The sequence below is a fragment of the Phyllostomus hastatus genome, unplaced genomic scaffold (genome assembly GCF_019186645.2).
Source record: "Phyllostomus hastatus isolate PE091 unplaced genomic scaffold, TTU_PhHast_1.1 phas_scaffold_11, whole genome shotgun sequence".
In the NCBI taxonomy this organism is placed as follows: domain Eukaryota; kingdom Metazoa; phylum Chordata; class Mammalia; order Chiroptera; family Phyllostomidae; genus Phyllostomus; species Phyllostomus hastatus.
In genome coordinates, this window is record NW_025334005.1 from 2,825 (window position 1) to 29,021 (window position 26,197).

Here is a 26,197-nt window from a genome sequence, read left to right on the forward strand (position 1 = left end):
CGCCCCTGCTGTCGGTGGGCATGCTGGTGCAGCCTGCTGGCCGGCGGGAGGCGGCCCCTCGCTGCGGGACAACTCTGACCTGTGGGCACACCTGCCCAAGTGTGCGGAGGTCCCGCTGGGAACGACCCGGTTCCTTCCCGTGTTGGAGGGGACTGGAGGAGGGGATCCCCGGACTTTGTGATGCAGCATTTAAAGTCTCACCCTCCTCCTTCGGCGGGGTCGCAGAGAAGTTTGGTGAAAGCAAAGAACAAGTGATGGGTGAGTTCCCAGGGCGCCCCCGAGGGCACCTGTCAGCCCCGGGTGCTCTGGACCCCAGACCGCCTTTCCAGACGGAAGGGAACCACCGCCTTGAAGAACAGCTTTACCGTCTGAGCAAGCCGTGGCAGGGGGAATCGTCAGCTACCTTGAAACACTGAAGTATGACGCCGCCTGGGGTCCCCGCATCCGGGGGACGCTGGTGCAGGTGTGGGGGACGACGGTCGTGGCGGTCGGACACGGAGACACCGGGGATGGCGGCGGGTCTCCACCACTGGAGGGGGGCCCAGTGGGAAGGGGAGGCCGCCCCCCCGCCCCCCGGCAGAGGACGGTGTGGTAGCGAGTCCGTGGGGACAGCCGCTCCATAGTACGTCCTGAGTTACCAAGGAGGACGGGCGTGTATTTAGGACGAGAACAGACTGCAGAAGCTGCTTCGTCTGAAAGGAGAGCGTCGTCACGGCGCAGGAACCCGGACAGAGGACACACGGCCCGAGATGGGGGATGCCAATGCCAAGGGCTTTGTGGGGGGCACGCGGCGCTGGGACGGAGGGGTCTGTGTCCCCAGGATCTGTCCTACTCTAGGGAGCGACCACTGGGGACTGAACGTGACCTGAGCTGACTCTTGTTCGGAGGACACTGCCAAGGGGACGCCAGGCAGACCCATGAGCTCTGACCCTCAGGCCACCCGCAGGGCCCCCAATTGCAGGTGGGGGTTGGAAGGCCACCTGAACCCAGGGGACGTCACAGAAGCTCAGCTGGGAGGACGTGGGCCGGGCATCATGGCCCCTGACCGGGCCGACAAACAGGGATGGGACTCAAGCTCATGACACCCGAGGACTCAGGACCTGGGGACCCCCGAAACCAGACTTTATGAACTGAAACCAGGCCCCTCTGTGACAGTGACAGGAAACCCTCACACCTCTGCTACGAGCCAGCGTGGGCGTCAGGCTCAGAGTTGGTCCAGTGTTTCCCGCCCAGGGAGTGAAAATGGAGTCAGTGGCCTCGTCGGAGATGACCTGTGACACGAGAAATCAGGGTGCCGACGGCTCCCCACCCCGTGTGAACGGCTTTGCCCGCGCTCCGTTCCAGGCACGGCCATTGGGCTTTGCGTTTCCCCTTGTGCTCTGTTCCTTCTGCTGGCCGCACAGTCTGGGGGTCAGCTGTGTGGGCCTGGAGACGACACTTCAGGAAACAAACTAATGACACCAAATCTCACACAGTCCACCGGTGCCCGGGGACCCCGAGTGCAGAGCCTGCTTGAGTCGACCCCTCAGAGAGCGGCCCCTCGTGTTCTGGGGGAGGGGGAGCGGGGGAGGAGAGTGAGCCCGGATTAAATTCCTTGTCGCAGGAACAGCACAGACCTGGGCTCTCCGGACCGCACGGACCCCTGTTGCAGAGTCAGATCGTGTCCCTCCTTCCCGGGCATCGCTGGGGCTTTGTCGCAGGCAGCGCCTCCTTGCAGCGCTCCCGGGGCCAGCGGACATGCAGGCTCATTGGAACTACACGGCAGCGAGCACACTGTCGCTCACTCTCCATCTTCTGTGGTCCTGCACCCTCTCCCCTTACCTCCGTGTCCACGGGGGGTTATTTAAAAGCCCTTTCTTATCAATCAATGAGTAAATCCATCTCCAAATAATATAAAAATAAAGTAAAATATAACAAAATAAAACCCCTTTTCTTGCCATTTTAGGGCAGACAACTAGCAGGCACCAGATACTTCTTTTTAAAGATTTTATTAATTTATTTTTAGACAGAAGGGAAGGGAGGGAGAGAAACATCAATGTGTGGTTGCCTCTTGTGTGTCCCACACTGGGGACCTGGCCCTTAGCCTAGCCATGTGCCCTGACTGGGAATCGAACCAGTGACTCTTGGGTTCCCAAGCCAGCACTCAGTCCACTGAGCCACACCAGCCAGGGCCTAGCGACATTTTACGTGCACAACACCACGTTGTTAACTACAGGTACTACCTCCTAGGTTGCCCCAAGTCTCTTCATGCTGAACTCTACACACTCCGGACAGGGGGGCCGACGTCACTGAGGAACCGAGGTGGCGGCCGTGTCAGTAAAATCGGAAGGGTCACTGCCCAGCTGGTTCTGCAGGAACACAGGGGCACTGCCCTCTGCCCGGGCACCTGCGGGCTGTGTCCTGGGAAAGGACAGTGGCGGGAGACACCCCCAAGGTGAAGGGTTCGGACGGGGAGCCTGTCAGTCATCCAGACTTTCCCGGGTCCCGCCCCAGGCCTCTTGGAGCAAAACAGGGCACCTCTCACCAAGGCTCGGAAAAGCTCAAGTTCTGAAGCCACGAAAGGGAACGAAACACCACAGCGACGTGGTTCACGGTGAAAATTAACCAAGAACTTGCTTCACTGGAGCGACCACAGGAACCCAGCTGCCCTTTTCCGCCCGGACAGCCTGTCCCGGGTCGACCATCACTGAGGCCTTTCCGTCCCCTGCCGCTGGGACCCAGCCCACCATGCCTGCACCCCAATCTGGCTGTGAACCCCGGCTGTGGGTGGGGACGGCGCTGGCATCCAGGCACCCCTGTCCGTGGTGTGCTGGGTGCCCTGACAGTGGGTGCTGGTGTGGCTCAGCAGCCTGTCACCTGGGTGCCTCCCGCGTCTCCAAGCCCCCACCTGGAGGCCCAGCACGCCCTCGGGAGCAGGGGGACCACAGGGACCGAGGGCCTTCCACACCCTCAACTGGGGGTGCTGGGGGCTGGGGCTGTCTCAGAAGAGCTGGCCTCTCACTTCCCCCAGCCAGGGGACACACCCACGTGCAGCGTGTGTCCTGAGGGAAGGTTGCCCCAGATTGTCAGAATCCGCGGGTCCCAGGGAATCAGCCTGCGGACACCCCCGTCTACCCCAGTGACATCAGGGACTCAGTGGGCAGGGCCGCCAGGGCTGCTCACCCAACCCTCCCGGCCAATAAAGGGGTCCTGACGCCCAAATGCGCGGTTTGCCCGCCGCGAAGAACGCCGTCATAAAATCCCGGACCTTTCATGTGAGCCGCGTCCCCCCGGTTTCCACAGCTGGGGACAGGCGGTCTCCCCTCCGCCTCGAAGGCAGGCGTCTACCTCGAGTCTCTGGCCACACCGGGCCTGGAGGGCGGCCCACCAAGACCCTGGACAACTCAGGCCCAACAGGACTGGGGTGACCCCTGTCTGACCCGGGGGCCAGCCCCTCCGGCTGGGGTCACCCCTCAAACGCCCTGTTGTGAGCACTCACCCTGCTCCTGGGAGCATCCCGCCGTCCCAGTAATCCTGGACCCCAAACCACAGGGACTCATTCCCAGAATCTGGCATGCTCGGTGGGACTGAAAGTATTGCCCCAACCTGCCCCGCCCCTGGTTCGCCTAGGGAACAGGTCTGCTCGCTAGGCAACCGCCTCAGGCTTCAACACCAGGGTCCCGCGGCATGCTGGGAGTTGTGGTGTATAGGTGGACGTGGCCGGTGCACTGGAGCATTGTCCCTGGGATCACATAGGGTGCTGGGAAGGACAGTCCCTCGATGTGGCCCTGCACAGGGTGAGGTGTAGAGGTCGCAGTGCTGCCAAGGTGAGGCAGGCGTCAGGGACAGGTCATCTCGTGCATGTGTGCTGAAGTCAGCATTGCCCGATGACCAGTTCCAAGCAGGCTTAGAGGAAGGGACTTGGGGTGTGGACGGGATGTGTGTTCCAGGCCGAGTGGACTGTCCTGCGAGTGACCCCAGGAGAAGCCAAGCTGCTGACAAACTCAGCGTGACCACATCGTACGGAATGCCAAGAGGTTTGGGCTTGAGGTGCGGGCGGGGCTGCCATCTCCCTAAAGGAATCAGGAATGGCAGAGACCCTCCCCAGGGTGGGGTAAGGGTGGGTGGTGGGGAGGGTGGTGGCCAGATCTGTGCTCCCACCCCCCAGTCCAGCTGCAGTGGAGGAGACTGGACTCGGGGAAGCCAGAGGGGAGCCAGAGTGGACAGAAGCTGAGTCAGTGACGGGCAGCAGCGTGGAGGGAGGCAGGGCCTAGGGGGCTGGGCACACAGGTCTGGAAGGGACAGGGGACCCTCACACCCTGGGGTGGGGGGGACTCAGGAGGAGATGCCTGTGGGGATGACACCCAAGGGTCTGGATGGGACAGGCTGGATGGAGTGGCGTGGACTTCGCCGAGGGACTGCGTGGGAGCTGAAGGTGCTCGGTGCCCCACGGGAGTGCGGGGCCCCGGGTGAGCACCTCCAAGGACGGGTGCTGCTCAAGGTGAGTGAGGAGGGGGCAGGGCGGGCGCGTTCTCAGGGGAGCGCTGGACGGACGGTGCTGTCAGTCCGAGGGACGGAGGCCCCAGGGACACCACAACCCGGACAAGAGGCCACTCTGGGCCTTGGTCCCCGATTCGGGGCCCTGCACCCACAAACCACACCCTCGGCTCCTCTGACTCTCTGTGCACCATGTCCCCTTCCCAGGACAACACACCCGAAGTTGTCCCCGCACCAGGAATGAGAGGCAACACCATTTAGAATATGAATTTTATTGGGTGAAAAAGTTTCTACAAACATGTGAGCACACTATGTAAGAGAAATTTTAACATATAAAGAAAATTGTAAAACCACATATGCTGTACTGTCTAAAGAAGAGTACAAAGGCCTGAAAAAAGGGACCTGGGGAAGGTCAGCACCCCGGATGCTGCTAAGTCCCAGTCGTTGCCTAAAGAGCTGACTCCAGTTCGGGGCTCTGCGTCCTCACGACCTAAGACACCTTCCGCACCAGCTCATTGCTAACATTCTCCAGACGCTCCTGAATTCGCATCTTACAGAGGATCGCCATTTCTCAGGGCTGCTACTTTCTCAGCTTGAGCTCTCTCCTTCCTGCACCGGGCCTGGATCCTCTTCCGCCGTCGCCACAGCAACCAGATCAAACACAACTGGAGCCCGGCAACAGTCAGCAGGGTCAGGGAGAGGAACGCTGTCCAAGGCAGTGTGTTTCTGAAGAAGGCACCTGAGAAGGGGTAGCGTCAGCCCTGAAGGGATCTCTCTGTCCCCAGAGCACCCAGACTCTCACTGTCACACAGTCAGGACGGTTTTCCTGAAACGTCTCCGCCCCCATGGGATGAGAGGGAGCATGAGGACGCACACACAGTGTCACTGACGGCCCCTCTGCACCCCCTCCCCCACTGACTACCTGCCCCCCCCTCAGTCAGCAGAGCCTGGTGATGAAGAACGGACTCTGGAGCTGGGGGCCTGGGTTCCAGTCCCGGGTCTCCTGCCCGACCAGCGCTGTGACCTTGAACTAATGACGTAACCGTCTGTTGCTGCGTCCTGATCAGTGAGAGCATTCAGTTAGTGCTTATGCAGAGCCTGACGCAGGGTGAGTCCCACGCAGGTTTCATTCAGTTTTGAAAAGTAAATATTTTATTTCATCTTGTTTTAGAGCAAAATCAGGCCCCTATGCGGCTGCTGTGCATGGTGGCCATCCTGTCTTGTGTCTCGGCGACCTGCCCGCTCCAGCACAGCGAGCAGGCCTGTGTCCATCCCCCAGGGTAGCCCCCAAGGCGCACAGGGTCCTCTCTGGTGGGCAAGCTTAGGCTCTGCCCTTTGTCCCCGGGATCACTGGTTTGAAAATACCCGGTCACAGGGGTCACGTCCCACCGCTGCAGGCTGGCCCGCGGGGTGGTCCCCAGAAGTGGGTTTGGCATCAGTCAGTGAGCAGTTCGGGTGCAGACGGCCCTGCGCCCCCACAGCACGGGGGCCGACCCCCACCAACACCACCCAACACCGGGAGCACAGACGGCTACGGGGCTGTCTCCCCACAGCCCGCCACCAGAGGGCGACCACCACCTCGTTTGTCCTGCTGCTGCCAAATTCCCAGGGGGAAATAGTTCCCTGTTGCGTCAGATTTGGTATCCTCCTGGGAGTTTTACCTTCCTGGGAACTGATGATTCCTGTTTTTGCTCTTTTATCCACGCTGTTCCTTTATGTTGTAAGGACATTAGCCCTTTCACTGAGATTTGGGGTGTACCTATTTCCCCTCCTGGTGTGTTTGCTGATCTTTCCCGTCTGTCCCCTGTCCCACTGCCTGGCTCCGTGTGTGGCAGGAAGTGCTCAGAAGGTGTCTGTGACATGAACCACTTCAGGGGGAGGAGCCCCAGGCCCCTGCTCTGTGCCCTCATGTCCCCCAGACACCCAGGTCAGCAGCAATCACTGCGCCTTCCCCCAGCTCACCACCCAGGAGCCCAGGGCAGGGGGCAGGGCACTCACCTGGGATGGACAGCCTGGCTGACCTCTCCTGGCCCAGCAGGGGGTTTCTGATGACACAGGAGACCCCCTCCCCAGAGCCGTCTTCCAGGATCACAGAGGCTGAGGCTGCATAAAGGCCCTGGGGGTCTGCAGCCGCAGATGCTGCCTCCGAGGGACAAGCTCTGTCCCCTGGTGTCTCTCCACTGGATCTGGGGGCTGCGGGTACCAGCCGCCAGACGTGCACTCCAGGCGGATCCCTCCAGCCTCGTAGCCCTTCATGTCCATGTGGGGATCAGAGCCCAGCGCTGGGGAGGAGAAGTGAGCTGAATCGTGGGGAGCCCTCTGTACTGGTGGGGGTCTCCTCACCAGGGAGGGGCGCCCACACTGACGAGCCCAGCAGGGACTCACCAGGAGCTGCTCCCAGCGTGTGCTGTGCAGCAGAGACTGATCCCCGATGGGGCCACTGCCTGACCCTGGCTGGACCCTCGTGCTGGATCCAGGGGGCTCTGGACCAGAGCAGAGGCTGCTTCCCCCAAGTCCCCTTAGAGACTGCCGCAGGCTCCCCTCCCCCCTGCCCCAGACAGGCTGGTCCCTGGCAGAGCCCCTCACCTCTCCATGCAGGTGGTGCCCCTTAGCCTAAGTGGGTCCCATGCCACTGCCCCTGTCTGTTCTGCCTGTCCTGTGGGGGCCGTGCCGTCCCGTGAGGAGGAGACACATGATATACAGCGGCCGCCTGAGCGGTGACTCTATGCACGGCCCCTCGGGAGGCTGCTGCTGCCCTCACTGCCAGGCTGCTCGGCTCTCCCTGCAGGGTCTCCCCCCGGAAGTGCCCACAGCGAGGCTGTGCAGAGGGGAAAATGTTCCCACGGAAGACCTCGGACAAAGGGCCAGGAAGCGGGAAGTTAGTGCCACTTGTCCCCAGGCCCCTGAACACACAGAGGGGGAGGAAGCCCTCTGAGGACCTGAACACACAGAGTCCTGCAGGGGGAGCTCAGTCCGGGGACCTCAGGTCTGCAGGACGGGACAGCAGGCTGAGGAGGCGGCTGTGTGGGGGACAAGGCCAGGGGCCCGCACCGTCCCCGCTCCACCAGCCCCCCCGCACTGGAAGCCACAGGGCAGGGCTGTGTCCGGGGAACTCGAACTGCAGCTCTGACGTGCAAAAACGAGCACTTTCGTGGGGCAGCACCTCAGACAAGGTGCTCCCTCACTGGGGTGGGTCAGGGCCACGTCAAGGCCACTCAAGGGTGGGGTGACAGCACAGAGGAATCAGGAACCGTGTGCAGTGACCCACCTCCCTGTGCCGGCTGTGAGTGACCAGTGACACCCGCACCATCCTGACTGGGTCCCACCCAGAGCCCAGCGCTGCTTCCACATCCCCCCGAACAGCACCGAGTCCTCCCTGACGCCCCCTCTCTGAGACACCCCGGTGTCCCCGTCCCCAGGGGAGCGTCCTCCCTGCTGCACTGAGGACGTCACAACCTGTTCAACTGCAGGCGTGTTCCCGGGGGTTTGGTGGGGGATGTGGGCCCCACAGGAGTTGTCCCTGCAGCTCAGCTTCCTGGACCCACCACAGTGGGCACCTGGGGGACCATGGCCACAGTGTGGGACACACTGAACTCAAACACTCACGTGCCACCCACTGCGGGGAGGTGTCCTCAGCCTTCCCATCCCCGACCTCCACTCCCCACTGAGACTGGTGGGCGGCCTGGGGGACTCTGTACTGGGTGCAGGCGGAAGTCACCCTGGGGGACCCCGGGTGTGTGACGGACCTCAGAGGAGCAGAGATGGAGGCGGGGGGGCACCCATGCTGGTGAGCAGCCCACGTGTCTGGGGTAGGTCTGCAGCCTCTGCCCCCGCCCAGGGAAAGGAGCCTGGAACAAGCCTGAGGCTCACCTGCCACCTGCAGCTCCACCTGGGCATTTTCGAAGAAGTCTCCATCTTGGAAATAACACAGGTAGGTGCCGTTGTCAGAGACGCTGACGTTGTGAATCCGGAGAGCGGCCTTCCCCGCAGTGATGTCCTCTCGTAAAATCAAAGTTCTCCCTCGATACTCCTCTGCCGGCGTTTCCTCCTGCCCGTGTGCGTACACGTGCACTACCTGCCTGCGGCTGGGTCGCACCCACGTCAAGTCCATGTTCTCAGCGTTCATCTCCGGGGACAGGTGACAGGGCAGGTCTGCGTCTTCACCCACCATGGCCAGGATGGGCTCGGGGGGTCCGACCACAGCAAACACAGCTGGTCATCAGAAGGGGGGGCTCCGTCAGAGTGAGCAGGGCCAGAGGGCCAGGGGGTGACCCAGGCAGGGAGGGTGAGGTGACAGACACCTACAGGGGAACTCAGTCCTCACACAGGTGCGGGGTGGATGGGCCTTGCAGGGGTGGGCGGAGTCCTGGGTTCTGGCTGGGCCCGAAGGGAAAGGATTCACACACGCAGACGCACAGCCGGTCCTACCTGAGCAGGGGCTGAGCAGCTGGACCACGGCGAGGCACACAGGGAGGGCAGGCAGTCGGGGCACCAGGCACCTCCCCATCCTGACCTGCTGTGCACACACAGAGGCCAGCAGGGGATGGGCAGCAGGGACCACCTGGAAGGAGGAGGAGGATTCCACGTGGAGAGGCTGCCTCCCCAGGGCCGACCCAGGCACCACCGCCATCACTGGGGACCCTAGAGCCTCCTCTGCAAATGTGCCCCTGGGGGGTCTCTTCACCTTGGATCCCACCGTGGAAATCAGCCATGAAACGTGGGGCGGTAATGCAGGTACCTTATCCCTCGCCAGCAGGGAGCACCGGGCTCTCCTGTAGGAACCTGCTCAGAAGCCCCCCACTGGCCCACACTTCCCTGCCTCAGACAGGTGCGAGCCCCCCAGACCACCCTCTGAGGAAGGCAGGCCCCTCTGCTCTCAGTCCCCTTTCCCACTGCTGCCCCCTGCAGGCCGCGCTCCGCACAGCAGCCAGCAGTCCTGCCCCCTCACCTCCCTCCTGCTCAGCCCCTCCCACGGGGTCCCCTGTCAGCCAGGGCAGGAGCCCAGGAACTTTGCACTCTGTGCTTTAAATTATCTGACTGTTTTAGGGGATGGCTGGGTTGGGGAGCAGTGATTCAGGGAAAATAAAGTCTACTGTAGTTAAAATAAAAATAAATAAATAAAAAAATAAGTAAAAATAATAAAAAATATCTCTATGATTTAAACTTTAAAAATTTCCAGAATGGGGAACACATTTCCACATATTTGGGAGGATATTTATTGCTTTTCATTCCCATCACAGACCATTGTAAAATATAAAGCATGAAGGAATGAAATTTAAATAACTTAGAATGGGAATTACATGCTGTGTTTCACGTGAATGTGAACTCCTGTGGATGCATTTGGTCACATGTACTCAAGGGGCGACCCAACAAGAGAATTTACTAATAAAAATTGTGGTTTTATTGTCACATCTTCAGCCTTCGGTCACCCTCACATGCTCCCCCCTGGATGGGGGACACCCGTGGGGACGTCCGTCCACCGCCCTGAACACTCTCTGGACTCGGCGGCTCTGACGCCTCTTGGTGCTTCTGCCGTTTTGTTTCACGTCTTACACGTCGGGACGTTTCTGTTTGTGGACTTGTTCATGCAGGAAAGAAAAACAGTCGGTCTGGGTGAGATCGGGTGAGTAGGGAGGGTGGGCACCTGGGTTTTTGGTCAAAAACTGCTCAACATTCCGCAGGTGTGGGCAGGTGGGCTGGCAAATGACCCGTCAGGAAATGGGCCAGTGCTCTGGGAGAGTCGTCAAAAAATTTCACTTAAGCTCAGCACCGCCTCTCACAACAACGCCAGCTAGTCATTCGACCAGTGCCCACCCTCCCTATTTACCCAGAGTGATTGTTTTTCTTTTCCGCATGAAAAAGTCCACAAACGGAAACATCCCAGCATGTAAGATGTGAAACAAAACGGCAGAAGCTCTAAGAGGCTTCAGAGCCGTCGAGTCGCGAGGACCAGTGGTCAATGCAGGTGGGCTCCTGGAACTCTCGCCTGGCGGGGGAGCCTGCACTACAAGGGGCCCACCCTCCAGAAGGTAATTCCTGTGGTTTATTTTCGTCCTTCCTTGTATAGCAAATGCCCTGAACAAATTTTTTTTTATGCCTTTATTTATTTATTTGTAGAGAGTGGGAGGGAGGGATAAAGAGAAGCAGAAAAACATCCGCCTGTGGCTGCCTCTCGCAGACCCCTCGCTGGGGGTCTGGCCCACGACCCAGGCATGTGCCCCAGACTGGGAATCCACCAGCCACCCTTTGGTTCACAACTGGAGCTCAAACCAGTGAGCCACACCAGCCAGGGCTGAAAACATTTATCCTTACCCCCACGGATCACACTGGCAGGAGTTACTCTTAAAGAAAAACTGGCATTAACACAAAACTTCATATTTAATTGTGCTCGTTAGTAAAATCTACAATATCAAAATATATACACTGCATCCAATTTTGTTACAATTATAAATAAAAATGTGTATTCAAGACATAAATCCTGCCCTGGCTGGTGTGGCTCAAGGATTGAGCACCAGCCTACAAACCAAAAGGTCACCGGCTCAATTCCCATTCAGGGCACATGCCTGGGCTGTGAGCCAGGGCCCCAGTAGGAGGCACGTAAGAGGCAACCACACACTGTCTCTCTCTACCTGTCTTTCTCCCTCCCTTCCACTCTCTCTAAAAATAAATAAAATCTTTTAAAAAAACATAATTCCTAGACACACAGGGACACAACACCCAACGGTGAGAAGCCGAAAGCTCCCTCTGTCCGATCAGGAGGGAGACAGACGCCCACTCTCACCACCCTCCCACGCACCAGAGCACTGGGGAGTCCGAGCAACAGCGGTCACGCGAGACAGAGACAAACAGCAAGCACATCCGAGGGAGGAGGAGCCTTCGCACTGCTCGCAGACGGCAGGGACGCGGTACGTAGGGACCGTTTGAGGACCCACAAAATGCCCATGAGAACGTGGAAATGAAGGCAGTGAGGTCGCAGGACACAATGTGGACTCGGGTGCACTTCCGGGCAGCAGTGACGGGTAACCAGAGGGAGGTGTCGTCAGTCCCCTCCTGCGGTTGCGTCCGAAAGCAGAAACCACCCGGGAACAAGGTCAGCCAGAGAGCGGACAGCCTGCGCCCTGACGGCTGGAGGAACCGAGAAAGGAGACGAAGAGGGGACACGCGACGGGGGACACACACTGAGCTCAGGGTCGGCAGGAGCAACACTGTCACCCCGTCCTCGCTGCCTGAAGCCGAGCCCAGACTCAGGCTGTCCTTGTTGAAACGCCGATGGCCTTCTCCTCAGAAAGACAACAAGGAATCCTGAAATGTATTTATTTTAAACCCCTTGCAGTTTATTCCTCAGTGAGGCAGACACGTCAGCGGGGGAGTCTGCCGCCTTTCTACCTGGCCTGACCCCTGCTCGGATTTAAGTCCCCCACCCAGTGCAGGGGACTGTGGGCGGAGGGTCGCTGCCCTGGTGGGAGTGCGGGGTGGGAAGGTGGCAGAACCCCAGCCTCCTCCACAGACTGCGGGGCACCCAGAGGTCAGGGGTGAACCCACGTGCGTTCCTCTCTCGACAGCGGCTCTGCATCCCGGGGACCTCAGGTAGAACCTTTCACCACAGATGAGTGTCGTCCTCACAGACACACATCATGTCTGATCTGTCACCCTCCTCACCTGTGACACCCACACTTGGGGTGATTCCTAGGAGGAAGGTGGTTGCAGGGCAGGCTGTAGAAACCAACAGATCCCCGCACCTCTTTGGGCCCACTCACCCTCCCGGCACTCGGCACCCGGCAGGCACGCGGTCTCCCGGTTGCGGTGGGCGGTGAAGGAGCCGGTTCGCAGGGGCTGCACTCGGTGACACGGTCCAGGTCACAGTCTCTGCTGACATAGGGCCCTGTGAAGGGGGCGCACAGAGGTGATGGTGTGGCCGAGGGCACCCACCCCACCTGGTCCCTGAGGCGTCTTCCTGAGATGCCACAGCACCTGGCAGCCTGTCCCCAGCACAGCACCAATCCTCAGCTCCTGTCTCCTTGGAACCTTCTGGGCTGATTGCCGGCTCCATGTGTCCCAGGGACTGGAGACTCGACTCACCCTCGGCTCTTCCCTAGGTCTTGAAGCTCCAGGAAGAGGGGTGCCGACCGTGCACCTAGGAGCCTGTGCCCACCCCTCCCGCCCGGGGCCGCTCTGCAGCTTCCGTGTCAGGTCACAGGGCAGCCCAGGGGTCTGCCCGGATCCACAGTTCATTTTTAGTAAAAAACAAACAAACAAATAAACAACAACAACAAAAAAACCCAGCTTCTTAAGAGGAAATCTCCAACCGTCCCCAGAAGGAGTGGCTTGGGTTTCAGCAACACCAGCAACTGCAAGTCAAGCCCCAGTTTCCGGTCCCTGCTCCCCTCCCAGCACTTACAGGGATCACGTCCTGGGCCTGGAGCCACTGTCTGTACGCCCTCGGGGTGGAGCCACGCTACTACCCACCCCCACCCGCGTCTGGTCCGAAAGGGGAATAGTGTTGGGTTCCCTCACCCTCTCTGTACAGTCAGGGCTCCGCCCGCCAGGCTCCACGGAGGCCCGGGCAGAACGTGGACAGTCCCCAGTCCCCCCAGAAAACCGTGGACCCACCTCAGGTTCCCCTCGGCAGCGAGATCTGCACCGGGCGCGCACCCCGAGGACCGGTACCTGCCCGGCGTGTTAGGAACCGGGACTGGACAGTGAGCTCGGCCTCGTGTCCCCACGCCCATCCCCCGGCCGCTCCGGTGGAGAATCTGGGAGTCCCGCAGGGAGTGGGAATCGGGGGCCGCCCCTGAGCTGGGAGAATTCCCAACACTAGCTGCTCGGACCCAGTGCGCGGGGGGTGGGGGGGGCAGCAGGATTTCTCCTGCCCTATCCCCACCCCCAGGCCCGCTCAGAGCTGTCACGTTGCTCGCCTTATTGTCCCCAGGGGACACCCGCCCGGCTGTCGGGGTCCGCCCCCCCCCCCCCGGAGCGCCCCGCTGCCACCCGCGCCCGGACGAGGAGCAGAGACAAAGTCCGGAGAGGGGAGCCCAGATACCTGAGCGAGCGCCGCTCGGGAGCAGCCTTAGACGCCGTTGTCGGGGTCCTAGTTTCACTTGCGCGGCAGCCCGCCGCGTTACCCGGGCCGGAGGTGTGCCCGCATGTCTGGCAGCTCAGTCAGGCCCGCTGGCTTCGTGGGGGCGGGGTCAGTGCGACTCCGCCCCCAGTGGACGACGCCACCGCCGCATTTCTTCTGCGGGGGCTGCTCTCTCGAGCGCGCCGGCTCCCTGTGGGTCCCCTGGAGCCACGCGGGGAGAAGGACGTGCTGAAACAGCCTCACCGTTCAGACTGCCGAGGGGCCGATCGTCCCCGAGCGCGGGAGCCTGGGGATCGGCGGAGAAGCACCGGGATGGCTGCCGGGCTGTTCCCCTTCGGGCGGCTCCGGGTGGGGGAGGGGCCGCAGCGGGAGAACCCGGAAGACCCCGCAGAGGCCCCGCCCCGTCCTCCCGCCGCGCCCGGACCCCGCCCCCAGCCCGGGCTGTCGCTCACTCTCCTCCGGGGGCCCGCGGACTCTTTGTAAACTGCCCCCGCCCTGTCTGCACACTAAACCTCGGCCTCCGTGAAGACTGCCCCTCCTCAGCGCTGAACACTGACTGACCCCTAACGGTCTCTGAACACCGCCGCACCGTCCTGTCGAAACTGCTCCCTCAGCCTCCCGTCGAACCTGCCCCGAAGCTCCCTGAGGCCTGGCGGTCCGCGGCCGGGAGCGGGGGAAACTGCAGGGACACTCCGTGTGGGACGGTCGTGGCGGCGGTGGGTCACCCTGTGTCCAACTTGCTCACAGCCCGCCCCAGCCCTGGGGAGCACTCGCACTGCGCTGGCAGCTGCGGCCGCCCCTCCGGCCGGGCCCCATGCGGCGGACGTCCGCTCTCCCGGGGCCGCCGCCGCCGCCGCCGCTGCTCGGGGCGCAGGTGGGTCGGCGGGCGGTGGAGGGCGACCCCCGACACCGGCGGGGGCCCCAGGAGGGCTCGGACCCCTGCGGGGTCTGGAGCTGTGGCGGGGAACCCGTGGCGTTGGCGCCGGGCCCCCGGGGTCCCAGCGGCGGAGTCCGCCCCCCTGCCGGAGCTCGCCGAGCGCAGGGGCGTCCCCTCCGCGGTCCCCGCGCCACCCGGGCCGGGGCTCCCTCCGCGGGGAGGCTCCCCCGGGCCGCCAGGCTGGGCAGAGCGGGCAGCGGGGCGCACGGCCAGGCCGCTGGTCCTGAGCGTGGACGCGATGCTCCCGGTGGCCCCGCCAGCCGCGCGGGGACGGACCCTGGTAACGAAGCCTTTGCAGGTTGCGGGCGGTGGGGTGGGGGGGGCGGGTACAGCTTCAGGGAGAATGACTGATCCCCGGCGAACCGCACGGTTTACCGGGAACCGCTGGCCCTGGCTGGGTGGCCCCGGGGTCAGAGCGCCCCCTGCATCTCACCCTGTTTTACTGCACCTCCGCCGGGGCCCAGGCGGGATCGCACTGGGGGAGGGGCAGCGGTGGGTGGGGCCGCGGAGGGAGGTCGCCCCCCTCCCCCTCCCCACTCGCCCTCCTCCCGGCAAACCCGCGGTGTGCGGAGAAGCTCAGGGTGTGAATAGGGGAAAGAAACTAACAGGGGATTTGAGAGGAGACGGTGAGTGAGACGTGCAGGCGGAAGCGGGAGGGGAGGTCAGGAGGCTTCTGTCCATGCAGGAGCCCTCGGCCCCCAGATGTGTCCTTGCTGGGGTTGGTGTCACTGTCACTACCTCCTCTCGCTCCTGAAACCTGGGCATTGTCACCCGTCCCAGCCCAGGGGACGGGAGGGGGAGGGGGCCCCTTTCCTGACCCCACGTGTGGGGATCAGCCAGTGAGCTCATGGCCTCCGATGCCGGGGCGGGGGCCCAGGAGTGGATCCTCCGAGGGCCGGGGCGTGTGCGGGGAGGGGCCCCAGCTCTGCAGGGAGAGGGTCTGGGAAGCAGATCTGGCCCGAGTGGGGGTGGGGTGCCGGGGCAGCTCCTGCCTCTTGCAGGGGACTCAGGGATTCACTGAGCTGAGCCGTGGCCGGAGCTGAGGGAACCCCCCTCCGCTGCACGGGGCACAGGACAGGTGGGCAGTCAGGCAACCTCTCCTGTTCTGTTCCAGCTGACGGGGACCGCCCCCGCCCACCAGACTTCCCAGCAGAGCCCGGCCCACCCCGGCCCCACCGACAGCTGCGGGCCCCACGAGTACCGGTCCCCAGGCCACTGCTGCCTGCTCTGCCCCGCGGGGGAGTCCGGGACAGGTCTGCCTGGAGGGACCGCAGAGTCCACGGATGTCGGGCCGTGGGGAGGGGCCCTCTCCTGACAGTGGGGGTGGGGGGAGGCAGGTTAGCAGCACCCATGAGGTGGGACATGGCCCCAGGGGACACCTTCTAGAAGGAAGCCCCATCTGCCCTGAGAGAGGGTGGCAGGAACCTGCTGGCCCGGTGAGGTGCTCCTGGGTCCTGAAGGGCACACCCCTGTGGGTGGGAACTGGGCGGAGCTCCTCCCAGAGGCTGAGCCTGGGCCCTGGCTGGGAGGCAGAGCGCTGGGACCTGCTCCTGCTGACAAGAGGCGTGACCTCTGGGTCCTCAGTGTCTGCTGGTTGGGGGCAGGGGTCCCTGTGCAGCGCACAGCACAGCTGCCTGGGGGGCAGGTGCAGGGCAGGGATAGGAGGCCGAGGTGGGATCCCTGGACAGGTCTGTGCTTCCTCATGTCCCAGAAGGAGTGACGTCCAGAGGTCACTTTGATCCGAAACTGCAGACAGAAGTGTTTCCCTGTTCCCACTGGCGGGGCTGCCCCCAGGACGGGGTGGGCAGGCCGCACAGCAGGGACGCCCCTCGAGCCTGGAGGGGTCTGACCACAGCGCCCACCTCCTGCACAGGGGAGCATGTCCGTGAACCCTGCAGCCGCCCCCCACACCCGGGGACAGTGGGACAAGTGTGACCCAGGCACGTTCATGGCGTTCCCCAATGGCCTGGGGTCCTGCCTGCTGTGTGGCACCTGCTCCCAGGGTGAGTCTCCCCGGGCACCTTGCCTGGCCTTGACCTGCCAGCCCCTGACCCTGCCGTGGCCGGACCTTCACGTCGGGCCTCGGGACCTGGCCACAGGGACGCTCACGGTGCAGCCGAGAAACGTGATGGGAAAGCGGGGCCTTCGGGTGAAGGAGGGACGTCCCGGTCCCGCAGTGCAGAGCTCACAGCCCCGCAGAAATGCGGCTGGAGACGTCCGTCAGCTCCCACGTCGGTCCCCACGTAGTGTGACAGCAGGAAAGTGACAGGACCCAGAGAGCCACTCCGGTTCCACATTCTCAGCCCCATGTCTATTTTGTCATCGTGTTCACCCTGGGAAGGTGCTCAGTTCCATGTGGGAAACTGGGAAATCCCACGCACACGCACACGGAGAGGCAGCAGGGTCAGCGTCACCCCTCAGGGAGTCAGGGATGATGTACTGCGTGTCACCAGCCCCTTCCAACCTGGTGGGCACGCGACAGGGTAGAACAGAGGCTGCCGACCCTTTAACAGTTGGTGCTGTTTGATCACCTGTGTGTGTGTGTGTGCAAGTGTGAAAGAGTGTGTGCGCGCACAAGTGCATTTGTGTGCACATGTGTGCATAAGTGTGTTTTTTGTGTGCGAGGGGGTGAGAACAATTTCCCAGTCACCTGCAGATGTCTCCGTGTTTCACCCCAGCTCACCACCTCCCACACTTCCTGCACGCACCAGGGGTGCATCACCCACCCAGGGGAACCAGCAGTGATCCCCAATACCAGTCCACACTCGGACGGACCGTCACCCCGTTTTCCTTTGAAAATGTCCCCTGTGGTTCCCCTGCAGAGAGCGCAGTGGAGACTGTCCCCACCCGCCCCGTTGCCCCTGACGCCTCGGGTGCAGCGGAGGCTGGATTCTTCCCTCGCTCAGAGTCAGATGGTGGCGTCCCCCTCCGGGGTCCACTGCATGTGACCCCTGAAACCTCAGTGTTCCTGTGAGCCCAGATTCCGTACACACGCTTTACAAGTGGCCAACCCCACAGGAAAAACACACTTATTTTTTTTCAACCACAAAGGTGAACACGCGGTATTGGTGAAGACACAGTCAGGCAAGCTAGGTTTTTTTAAAAGAAACTCCCTGGTGGAGGCATTTTGAGACTGTGGTTCAAACTGTGTCCGTGTGACCCTGTTCCTGCACCAGCGCCCCCATCCGGGCATTGGCCCTGGGGACACAGGTGTGGGACCAGGTGGCAGAGGCGTCCCCCGCAGGGTTACACGAGCCCTCAGACCGGCCCAGATCCCTGCCGTGACGGACTGAGCTCCATCCCGGGCCATAGGGTCTCCAGCCCAAACCCCACGCAGGCGCCCCTGTGCACGAGGGCAGGGCGGGTCCCCCAGGACTGACGCAGGCTTTCCTGAACTGCAGACCAAGACGAGGCGGCCGAGTGCACTGCCACCAGCAACACGAGGTGCCAGTGCCGACCAGGCCGTTTCTACAAAGCCCCTGGCGACGAGGAATTCTGCACGGGGTGTAGCACGTAGGTGACTGGGCGTGGGTGCCGTGGGCGGGGTCACGGGGCTGTGGGGCTCCCCCTCAGCCTCGTGTTTCTCATAGTCTTGGCGCTTGTGTCCCTCCCTGGTCCCCAGCTGAGGCCCCAGTTCAAGTCTGCGCCCAGCAGCCCAGGCAGGGCCTCCCCCTCCTCCCCCCTCCTGGGCTCCTCCCACTGCCCCCCCCCCACCCCCTGTCTGGGTCCCTCCTTTGCTTTGCTGGAGGGTGCTGATGTCACCTCCTGGGAACAGGTGCCTTCAGGTCATTGGGTCTTTCAGAAACATTTATTCTGTCCTCTCGACTGCTGGCCGTCTGTGTGCAGAGTCCTGGGTCACCCAGTCACCCAGGTGGCTGACCACGTGCCCGAGACCTCACCCCAGGGGAACGACGGTGTCTGGGGGTCCAGGACTTGCATGTCCGGCCTCTCCTGGGCTGCATTGGGTCCAAAGAAATCAAAGGGACAGGCTGGACGGAATTTTGGTTCCTAAACGCTGTCGAACCGGGAGGGGTCTCTACCGTTTTTCCCTTTGTAATCTGGAGTTTTGGGGTCCGAGAATAAGCCCCGAGCTCCCCAGAAAGAAGGTCAGGGACCTGGGGGGTGGAGGAAGCACAGAGCCAGTGACTGAGAGGCCTGGACACGTGCCGTCCTGCCATGCGGTGCAGTGCGGGGGGGGTGGGGCCGGGAGCACCCACACGGGGTCCTCAGCGAGTCAGTCGCTCCCCGAGCCCTGAGCGAACCTGTCCCAGGACGCCAGAACGCGCTGCACTGACGGTGCGCCCTCAGCTGGCAACAGGGAGGAAGGGAGCAGCTGCGGCCCCAGCCTTTGTTAAAGCAGGGACGGACCCTCCTCCAGCTCCCAGGCCCACACACACGGCCATGGACGTCCATGGGGGGAAATAGGTCAACTGTCCTCCTCGTGGGACCAGGGCTGGTTGTGGGGTGAGGCTGGGGCTTCCTGTGACCCCAGGCCCCTCGTGGGGTCTGTGATCACAGCACATGGTGCTCCCCAAAGTGGGCTGGGGGAGCGCCCCACGGAGACACCTTCTGTTGGTGACAGTGTGGACCCGGGTGCCTGGGGCTGGAGAGACGTGGAAGCAGGAACAGTGAAGCTGTGTCACCCTCACCCCCAGGTGTCCCGAGGGGACAGTGGTCCTGCAGCAGTGCAACTCCACGGCGGACACGGTGTGCGGCCCGCCCGGTCCAGGTGAGAGGGCGTCCTGTTGTTAAGGGGTCTGTCTGAGGAGAGCAGATCCCGCGACCCGGGGGAGCCGTCTGACGGGGTCAGTGCAGTTCCCGCTCCTTCCCATCAGCCCTGGGACCAGCAGTGCCCCCCTCCCCCTCGGCCCCCAGCAACCCCGAGTTACTTTCTGGGACGGACCCCCTGTTCAGGACCGGTCACAGACACAGAATCCAGTGACATGTGGCCTTGTGTGCCCGGCTCTCTCATTCAGGCTGGTGTCCCCAGTCCCCTGAGTCTCAGTGGGACCTGCCAGGGCGTCACCTCTCTGTGTGGCCGAGGGACACACAGACGTAGGTGCAGACAGACAGGTGTGGTGGTGTCACTCTCCTGCTCAGGGACTCGGGGACACTTTTTAAACAAACAGACCCTGAGCCCTGACCGCTCTGTGACAAGGACAGCTTTTCAGTCAGTGGTGTTGGGGACCCTGGACGTCCCCCGGCCCGGGAGGAGTTGGGCCCTCACGTCACAGCAGACGCAGAAACTAACTCACAACGACCCAAAGACCCACCTGCACGGTCTGAAGACGACAGAACCCCTGGAGGGTCAGAGGGGACGTCTCGCAACATTGGGTGGTGTTTGGGCCCCACGTGACATGGGGTCACCTGGGGGATGTGTCTCTGAGGGTAGTCTCACCTATCCCCCGTCCCCGGTGTGTCCATAGTCCTACGATGGCAGGGGTACTCCTTCCTGTGGCGACGGGTTCCAGTGGGTGCGTGTGCGTGTGTCTGTGGGCACACGTGGACGCGGGGTGCAAGTGCCCCGAAAGAGGGCTTTCATGTCCTTCACTAGCGCAACTGAGGTTGGTCTGTGGGGACTCTGTCCCGCGGCTGCTGGAAACCAGGTCGGCTTTGACCTGAGGGACACACTTTCTGTTTCTCCCGCTGTCAGAGGGCAGACACCGGCTCTGGTTGGTCGGGAGCTTTATGATCTTGTCCGCGGTTCTTCTGGGCATCACCATGGTCACTGCCTGCACGAAGAAGCCAAAAGTCGGGAGATTCCAGCCCGTGTGCAGCAGGCCCTCCAGCAGCGCACGCTCCGAGTTGGAGCCCCCGGAGGAGAGTGAGTGACAGCCCGGGCTGGGGGCGGTCCGGGCGCTGCGGGAGGACAGGGCCGGGCCCCTGCCAGGTCCTCCGGGTTCTCCCCGCTGGGGCTCAGCCCCCCCACAGGGTGACCAGAAGGGAGAACAGCCTGGAAGCCATCTCGGTGCCATCCCTGCTGCACCCCGGCCTCTGGGGCTGAGGGACGGGCCTGGTAGATTTGGGGCCCTAAGGCGTCATTAATCACTGTCAGCTCCGTCTCCAAGGTCCCCCTGGCCTGGCACAGGGGTGTCTGGCAGGGCCATGGGGAAGATTCGGGGGGCTGCTGTGCTAGAGGGTGCTGGGATTTCTGGGTGCAGAGAGACATAGTATTGTTGGAAGGTTCCAGAAGTTGTGGAACTGGAAAACCGGGGAGGAGGATGGAGGACACCCGGCCCCCTCCTGCAGATTCCCTGGTGGGGTCCTTGGCCTGGGGAGGGGTCTGTCACCTCCCAAGCCATCCTGTCACAGAGAGGACCCTCCTGGCAGCCTCCCGTGACCACACTCCTCTGTCTGTGCCCACAGGACCCCGGGACCGAGGAGAAAGCCTGGTGAGTGCCTCCTGGGGCGGGGGGCAGCTGTGGTCCTCCCCGAGAACTGCTCAGGCCCTGACCCGGCCTCCTGTCCAGGGCCGGCCAGCCCCCACCTGGGGAGGAGGCCGCACCCCCTCCAGGGGCCCCTCTCTGCCCGACTGTCGACCAAACAGGAGCCCAGGGCTCAGAGCTGGGGGAGTCTCAGACCTGGTGGGGTTCTGTTCACAGTGGGGAAACTGAGGCCCCCACAGTCCTCTCGGGGCCTGGACCTAGGCCAGGGGAGCCAGCAGAGAGGGCAGAGCTGAGACCAGAGCTGGCCCCCTGAGCCTGGGGTCCTGGGCCCCTGTCCTTAGGGGCGGCCCCTGCGCTGAGCCCCCCGAGGACCCCTGCTTGTGTTTTCAGGCCCCTGAGAGCTCAGTGTGCTGCGGCTCATCGCATGGGACCCGGGAGGCAGACCCTCCGGGCCCCCACAGGGGACCGAAGCCTGTCTGTGTGCAGCCCCGGCCCTGGCTGGTGTGGCGCAGTGGACTGAGCGCTGGCCTGGGAGTCGCCGGTTCAGTTCCCAGTCAGGACACAGGCCAGGTCCCCAGTTGGGAGCTGCATGAGAGACAACCACGTATCTCTCAAACACTGCAGTTTCTCTCCCTGTCCCTCTTCCTCCCTTCCCCTCTCCCCCCCTCCTTTCCCCCTTGCTCTAAAAAAGGAAATAAATAAAATCATTAAAAATAATTACAGACTACTGGTACTCGGAGTGGAGCCTGAGGCCCGGTGCTCCCCAGCACCGTGGAGAGCTGGTCACCTGTGGGTGGCCCGCAGGTGCAGGGGTGAAGACGCTGTGCCCGTCGCTGCTCCCGGGACCTGCGCCTGCCTGTGGGACTGGTTCAGAAGATCCCAGGACCTGGAGCCCGTAGGGGCGTCGTCTGGGACTGAGGCAGCTGGGCCCCGGGCCAACCTGCGGCAGGAGCCCTGGGTGGAGCTCGGCTGCCCTGTGCCCGCCTGGGAACGCTTCCCCTGGGCCCAGCAGGGCCCCGCTCTCCCCCGCACTTGCTGGATCAACGCCGCGGCAATACCTAGGCACGTGGCGTCTGCCCTCCGCTCCATGGCCAGTGCCACAGGTGTGTGTGTGCGCGCCTGTGCGTATGTGTGCGTGTGCACGTGTGTGAGCACCCGCACGCGTAGGTGCACACGGAGCCTGCACTCAGCTGTGACCGTGTCCTCCCGACTGATGCCCCATTTTCCGGATTTTGTGCCCATGTCCTGGGTCCCCCACAGTGTGGGGACAGGTGTGTGCTCTGGCCTCTGGAATAAAGGAACACACCCACTGGCTGTCGTCTTCTTGGGGGAGTTCTGAAAAGGAGGGGCATGTTCCTGGGCACAGACTCCGTACCAGCAGGGGCTGTCTGAGGCTGCAGGGCCCAGGGCAGGGGGTCAGAGTTCATGAGGATGGAGGGGGACTCTGGGGAGGGTGGGCTGCAGTTATCGGGGAGCAGCGGGAAGCAGGCCCAGGAGGCAGAGGTCTGATCATCTGTCTCATGAGACTGCTGAGGGCACAGAGTGGCACTGCCCACTGGGACACTCTGGGGCGCCACAGGCCTAGGTGTCCCCGAGGTCCACAGTGCCTGGTCCCTTCCTCCCGCAGACTGCCCCTCCCCATCCTGCTACCCCGGCCCATCTCCTGCTCTTGTTCCTCTGGGACCACCGTCCCCAGTGCTCTGTCCCCAGGGCCAGAGTGGGCGGCCTGCCTCTGCAGGGGCAGCCCGGGGTGCCAGTGAGGGAGGGTGGGGCAGCGGGCACAGACCCCACAGCCCGCTGCAGAGGGAGGCCGTGGGCCCCCGCCCACAGCTCAGGAAAGACGGGGGAGAAGCGGGAGGGAGGAGGGCACAGGAGGGACCCTGGGGGCCCGGACGTCCCACGTGTTTCCCCCTGACCTCCCAAGGCCCAGGGCAGGATGGGGCGGGACAGGGTGCTCACTGGTGGGCACTTGGGCTGCTCCCAGCACTGGGCTCCTGTAAACTGTGCTGCTGTGAATGTGGGGGCAGGGCGCTTTTGGATTGGGGTTTCCAGGTTCCTAGGGTGTGATCTCCGCAGGGGGGTGTCTGGGTCAGAGGGAGAACCCCGTCAGCTCCCCAAACACCCCCACACTGTTCCCACGGGGTGGTGGCCGTACACAGGGCACAGGGTTGACTCCCTCCGCCTCCCACCGCGCCCGCCCCTGCTGTCGGTGGGCGTGCTGGTGCACCCTGCTGGCTGGCAGGAGGCGGCCCCTCGCTGCTGCGGGACAACTCTGACCTGTGGGCACACCTGCCCGAGTGTGCCGAGGTCCCGCTGGGAACGACCCGGTCCCTTCCCGTGTTGGAGGGGGCTGGAGGAGGAGAGCCCGGGACTGCATGATGCAGCATTTAAAATCTCACACAGTCCACTGGTGCCCAGTTCTCTGAGTGCAGAGCCTTCTTGAGTCGGCCCCCTCAGAGAGTGAGCCCCTCGTGTTCTGGGGGAGGGGAGCGGGGGAGGAGAGTGAGCCCGGATTAAATTCCTTGTCGCAGGAACAGCACAGACCTGGGCTCTCCGAACCGCACGGACCCCTGCTGCAGAGTCAGATCGTGTCCCTCCTTCCCGGGCATCTCTGGGGCTTTGTCGCAGGCAGCGCCTCCTTGCAGCGCCCCCGGGGCCAGCGGACATGCAGGCTCATTGGAACTACACGGCAGCGAGCACACTGTCGCTCACTCTCCATCTTCTGCGGTCCCGCACCCTCTCCCCTTACCTCCGTGTCCACGGGGGTTATATAAAAGCCCTTTCTTGTCATTTCAGTGCCGGTAACAAGCAGGCACCGGATTCCTCCACTTAACAAGGCGCCTGGGAAACTCGTCCACGTATTCTGATGTCTGGGCTACTGCGCTTTCCAGTAGCCCCACAGAATTTCATGATTAGATGAGCAATCATTCATCTAGTCACTGAGACTTTCGTGTATTCAGATTCATCTCCTTTCTCACGATGACAAAGGTCCATATGATGACGTCCCCGTGCTTCTGACTGTGCTCCGAGGGCACGACGTGACCCTTAAACATGGCGGCCAGTGTGGAGGGCATGTACTGGTCCACACATCAAACCCACAGGAACCTCGGCCACCCGTCCTCCCCGGGGAAGGCTGGGAGGAGAGCCCGAGGAGAACGGCTCCCTCCAGCCGTCGTGAACTCGCTCCCAGTCTGTCCCCACAAACAAACAGGAGTGAGAAACTCTTTCTGGGGTGGGGGGGCGTTCCCAGACGTCCCGGGCAGTAACCCCACTGCTGGTGTTTAGAGACGCTGCAGCCACAAAGTGGGTCTGCCGGGCAGTCTACATTCGGGGGACTGGGACACGACGAAACTGCACATGTTTCATGTATACATGTGATGGGTTTGCACACTTGTGTTCTCCCGTCGTACTACCGCCACAGGCAGTTGTAAACATACCCGGGACACCTGAACGTTACCTTCTGCTTCCCCTTTTCTTCAGGTAAGAAAGCTTTACAGGAAATCTACCTTAACAACATTTCTTTTTAAGATTTTTATTTTTAGAGAGAGGGGCAGAGAGGGAGAAATAGAAACATCAATGTGTGGCTGCCTCTTGTGCGCCCCCTACTGGGGACCTGGCCCACAACCCAGGCATGTGCCCCAACTGGGAATCGAACCAGCAACCCTTGTGTTCCCAGGCCAGCACTCAGTCCACTGAGCCACTCCAGCCAGGGCCTAGCGACATTTCACGTGCACAACACCACGTTGTTAACTACAGGTACTACCTCCTAGGTCGCCCCGAGTCTCTTCATGCTGCACTCTACACACTCTGGACAGGGGGGCCGACGTCACTGAGGAGCCGGAGGTGGCGTCCATTGTCTGTAAAATTGAGTCAACGCCCAGCTGCCCTCGGCCCCGTTCCGTCTCTATCGGCGTGAGCTCACACGCGTGTGCATCATCCGTTCACTCGCCGTGTGCCCCACAGCTGCTCCCCGAGCGCCTAGGAAGGGCTGCACTCTGTCCTGGGAGCAAGGTCTGCAACCGGGGAGAGCCAGGCCGGCCCCGGGCGCAGGGGGCGCACCGGTGGATCAGAGAGGGTGGGGGCGGGGACCCCGCCGCTCCCGCAGCCCCGTTTTCCTGCGCCAACCTCGGCCCCTCTCCCCACCCCCGACGACACCCCGTTCCGCGGACACCCAAGCACCCCTCCTGCTCGGCCTGTCCCCGAAGTCCAGCCGGGGCAGCAGGGCAAGGCCGGGCTGGGGACACGCAGGGCCACCTCGGGTGTGGGGCACGGCCCAAGGGGGGACTGACGCCGGGCGACGGGTGGCCTGGCCAGTCCGGGCCCCTGTTCAGTCTGTCCCCGAGGGCGTGACGAGCTCAGGCACAGCCCCCTGGGGGCGCGGGTCTCCCCTCCCCGCAGTCGACTGGAGTCGCCCCGAGTCTCGGCCCCGCCGGGTCCGAAAACCGGCCCCTGGAGACCGGGGTCTCCGCACACCTGGCCCGGGGCCCAGCCCCCTCGCCCACACCGGCCGAAGTCCATCGCGGGGCGCCCCACAGAGCGCACCCACCGCGCTCCCGCGAGAAACGAGCCATCGCGAGAATTCCGGACCCGCACCCGCGGCGACGGATTCCTGGAATCGACAGCAACCGCCGGCCGGGACGGAGGTCCTGCCCCACACACTCCTGCGCGCCTCTGCACGCCCCTCCGTGCCCTTCAGCGTACCCGCGCTAGGCCCCTAGTTAGCCCACTGGGCTTGCCAGGTCGCTAGGCAACTGCGGAGGACTAGGAAGCCATCGTCCCTCTGCATGCTGGGAGTTGTAGTCTTTAAGTGGCAGTGGCCTGTGCCCTGGGGCAACGTCCCCAGGACCACATTTGGTGGGGGAGGTAGGACAGTCACGAGTTGGGGCCCCACAGCGGCGAGGTGCAGAGGTCGCCGTGTGGCCGCGGAGAGCAGGTGTCAGGGACAGGTCATCTCGTGCATTCGTGTTGAAGTCAGCATTGCCGACGCCCAGTTCCAAGGAGGCTTAGAGGAAGGGACTGGGGATGGACGGGACATACGTTCCAGACAGAGTGGGCTGTCCTGCGATTAACCCTAGGTGAAGGGAAGATGGTGACAAACTCAGCGTGACCACATCGTACACAGCGCCAAGAGGTTTGGGCTTGGGGCGTGGGCTGGGGCTGCCAGTTCCCCTAAATGAATCAGGAACGGCAGAGACCCTCCCCAGGGTGGGGTAAGGGTGGGTGGCGGGGAGGGTGGAGGCCAGATCTGTGCTCCCACCCCCAGTCCAGCTGCAGTGGAGGAGACTGGACTCGGGGAGGCCGGAGGGGAGCCAGAGTGGA

At 62.8% G+C, this 26,197-nt stretch overlaps 2 protein-coding genes across 2 annotated transcripts; one reads left to right on the forward strand and one right to left on the reverse strand.

Moving 5' to 3' along the window:
* Positions 1-4,732: 4,732 nt before the first annotated feature.
* LOC123829605 (butyrophilin subfamily 3 member A2-like) lies at positions 4,733-8,960 on the reverse strand. Its single transcript, XM_045855474.1, has 4 exons — positions 8,905-8,960; positions 8,347-8,688; positions 6,475-6,758; positions 4,733-5,215 (listed from the first exon to the last, which is right to left on the reverse strand). Exons 2-3 carry the CDS (start codon positions 8,645-8,647, stop codon positions 6,565-6,567), a joined length of 495 nt encoding a protein of 164 aa, XP_045711430.1. The 5' UTR covers positions 8,648-8,688; positions 8,905-8,960; the 3' UTR covers positions 4,733-5,215; positions 6,475-6,564.
* Positions 8,961-16,440: 7,480 nt separating this feature from the next.
* Positions 16,441-25,588, forward strand: LOC123829209 (tumor necrosis factor receptor superfamily member 10A-like). The gene is made up of 7 exons (XM_045854732.1): positions 16,441-16,495; positions 17,894-18,005; positions 19,148-19,221; positions 20,146-20,316; positions 20,859-20,884; positions 21,269-21,379; positions 25,277-25,588. Exons 1-7 carry the CDS (start codon positions 16,441-16,443, stop codon positions 25,586-25,588), a joined length of 861 nt encoding a protein of 286 aa, XP_045710688.1.
* The last annotated feature ends 609 nt before the right edge of the window (positions 25,589-26,197 follow it).

Coding starts and splice junctions, on each gene's coding strand:
- LOC123829605 (XM_045855474.1), bottom strand. CDS start 8,647: ATGGTGGGTGAAGACGCAGACCTGCCCTGTCACCTGTCCCCGGAGATG. Junction 6,759..8,346: donor GGTGGAGCTGCAGGTGGCAG/GTGAGCCTCAGG, acceptor TCTCCTCCCCAG/CGCTGGGCTCTGATCCCCAC.
- LOC123829209 (XM_045854732.1), top strand. CDS start 16,441: ATGGCGTTCCCCAATGGCCTGGGGTCCTGCCTGCTGTGTGGCACCTGC. Junction 18,006..19,147: donor TTCTGCACGGGGTGTAGCAC/GTAGGTGACTGG, acceptor CCTCACCCCCAG/GTGTCCCGAGGGGACAGTGG. Junction 20,317..20,858: donor GTTGGAGCCCCCGGAGGAGA/GTGAGTGACAGC, acceptor CTGTGCCCACAG/GACCCCGGGACCGAGGAGAA.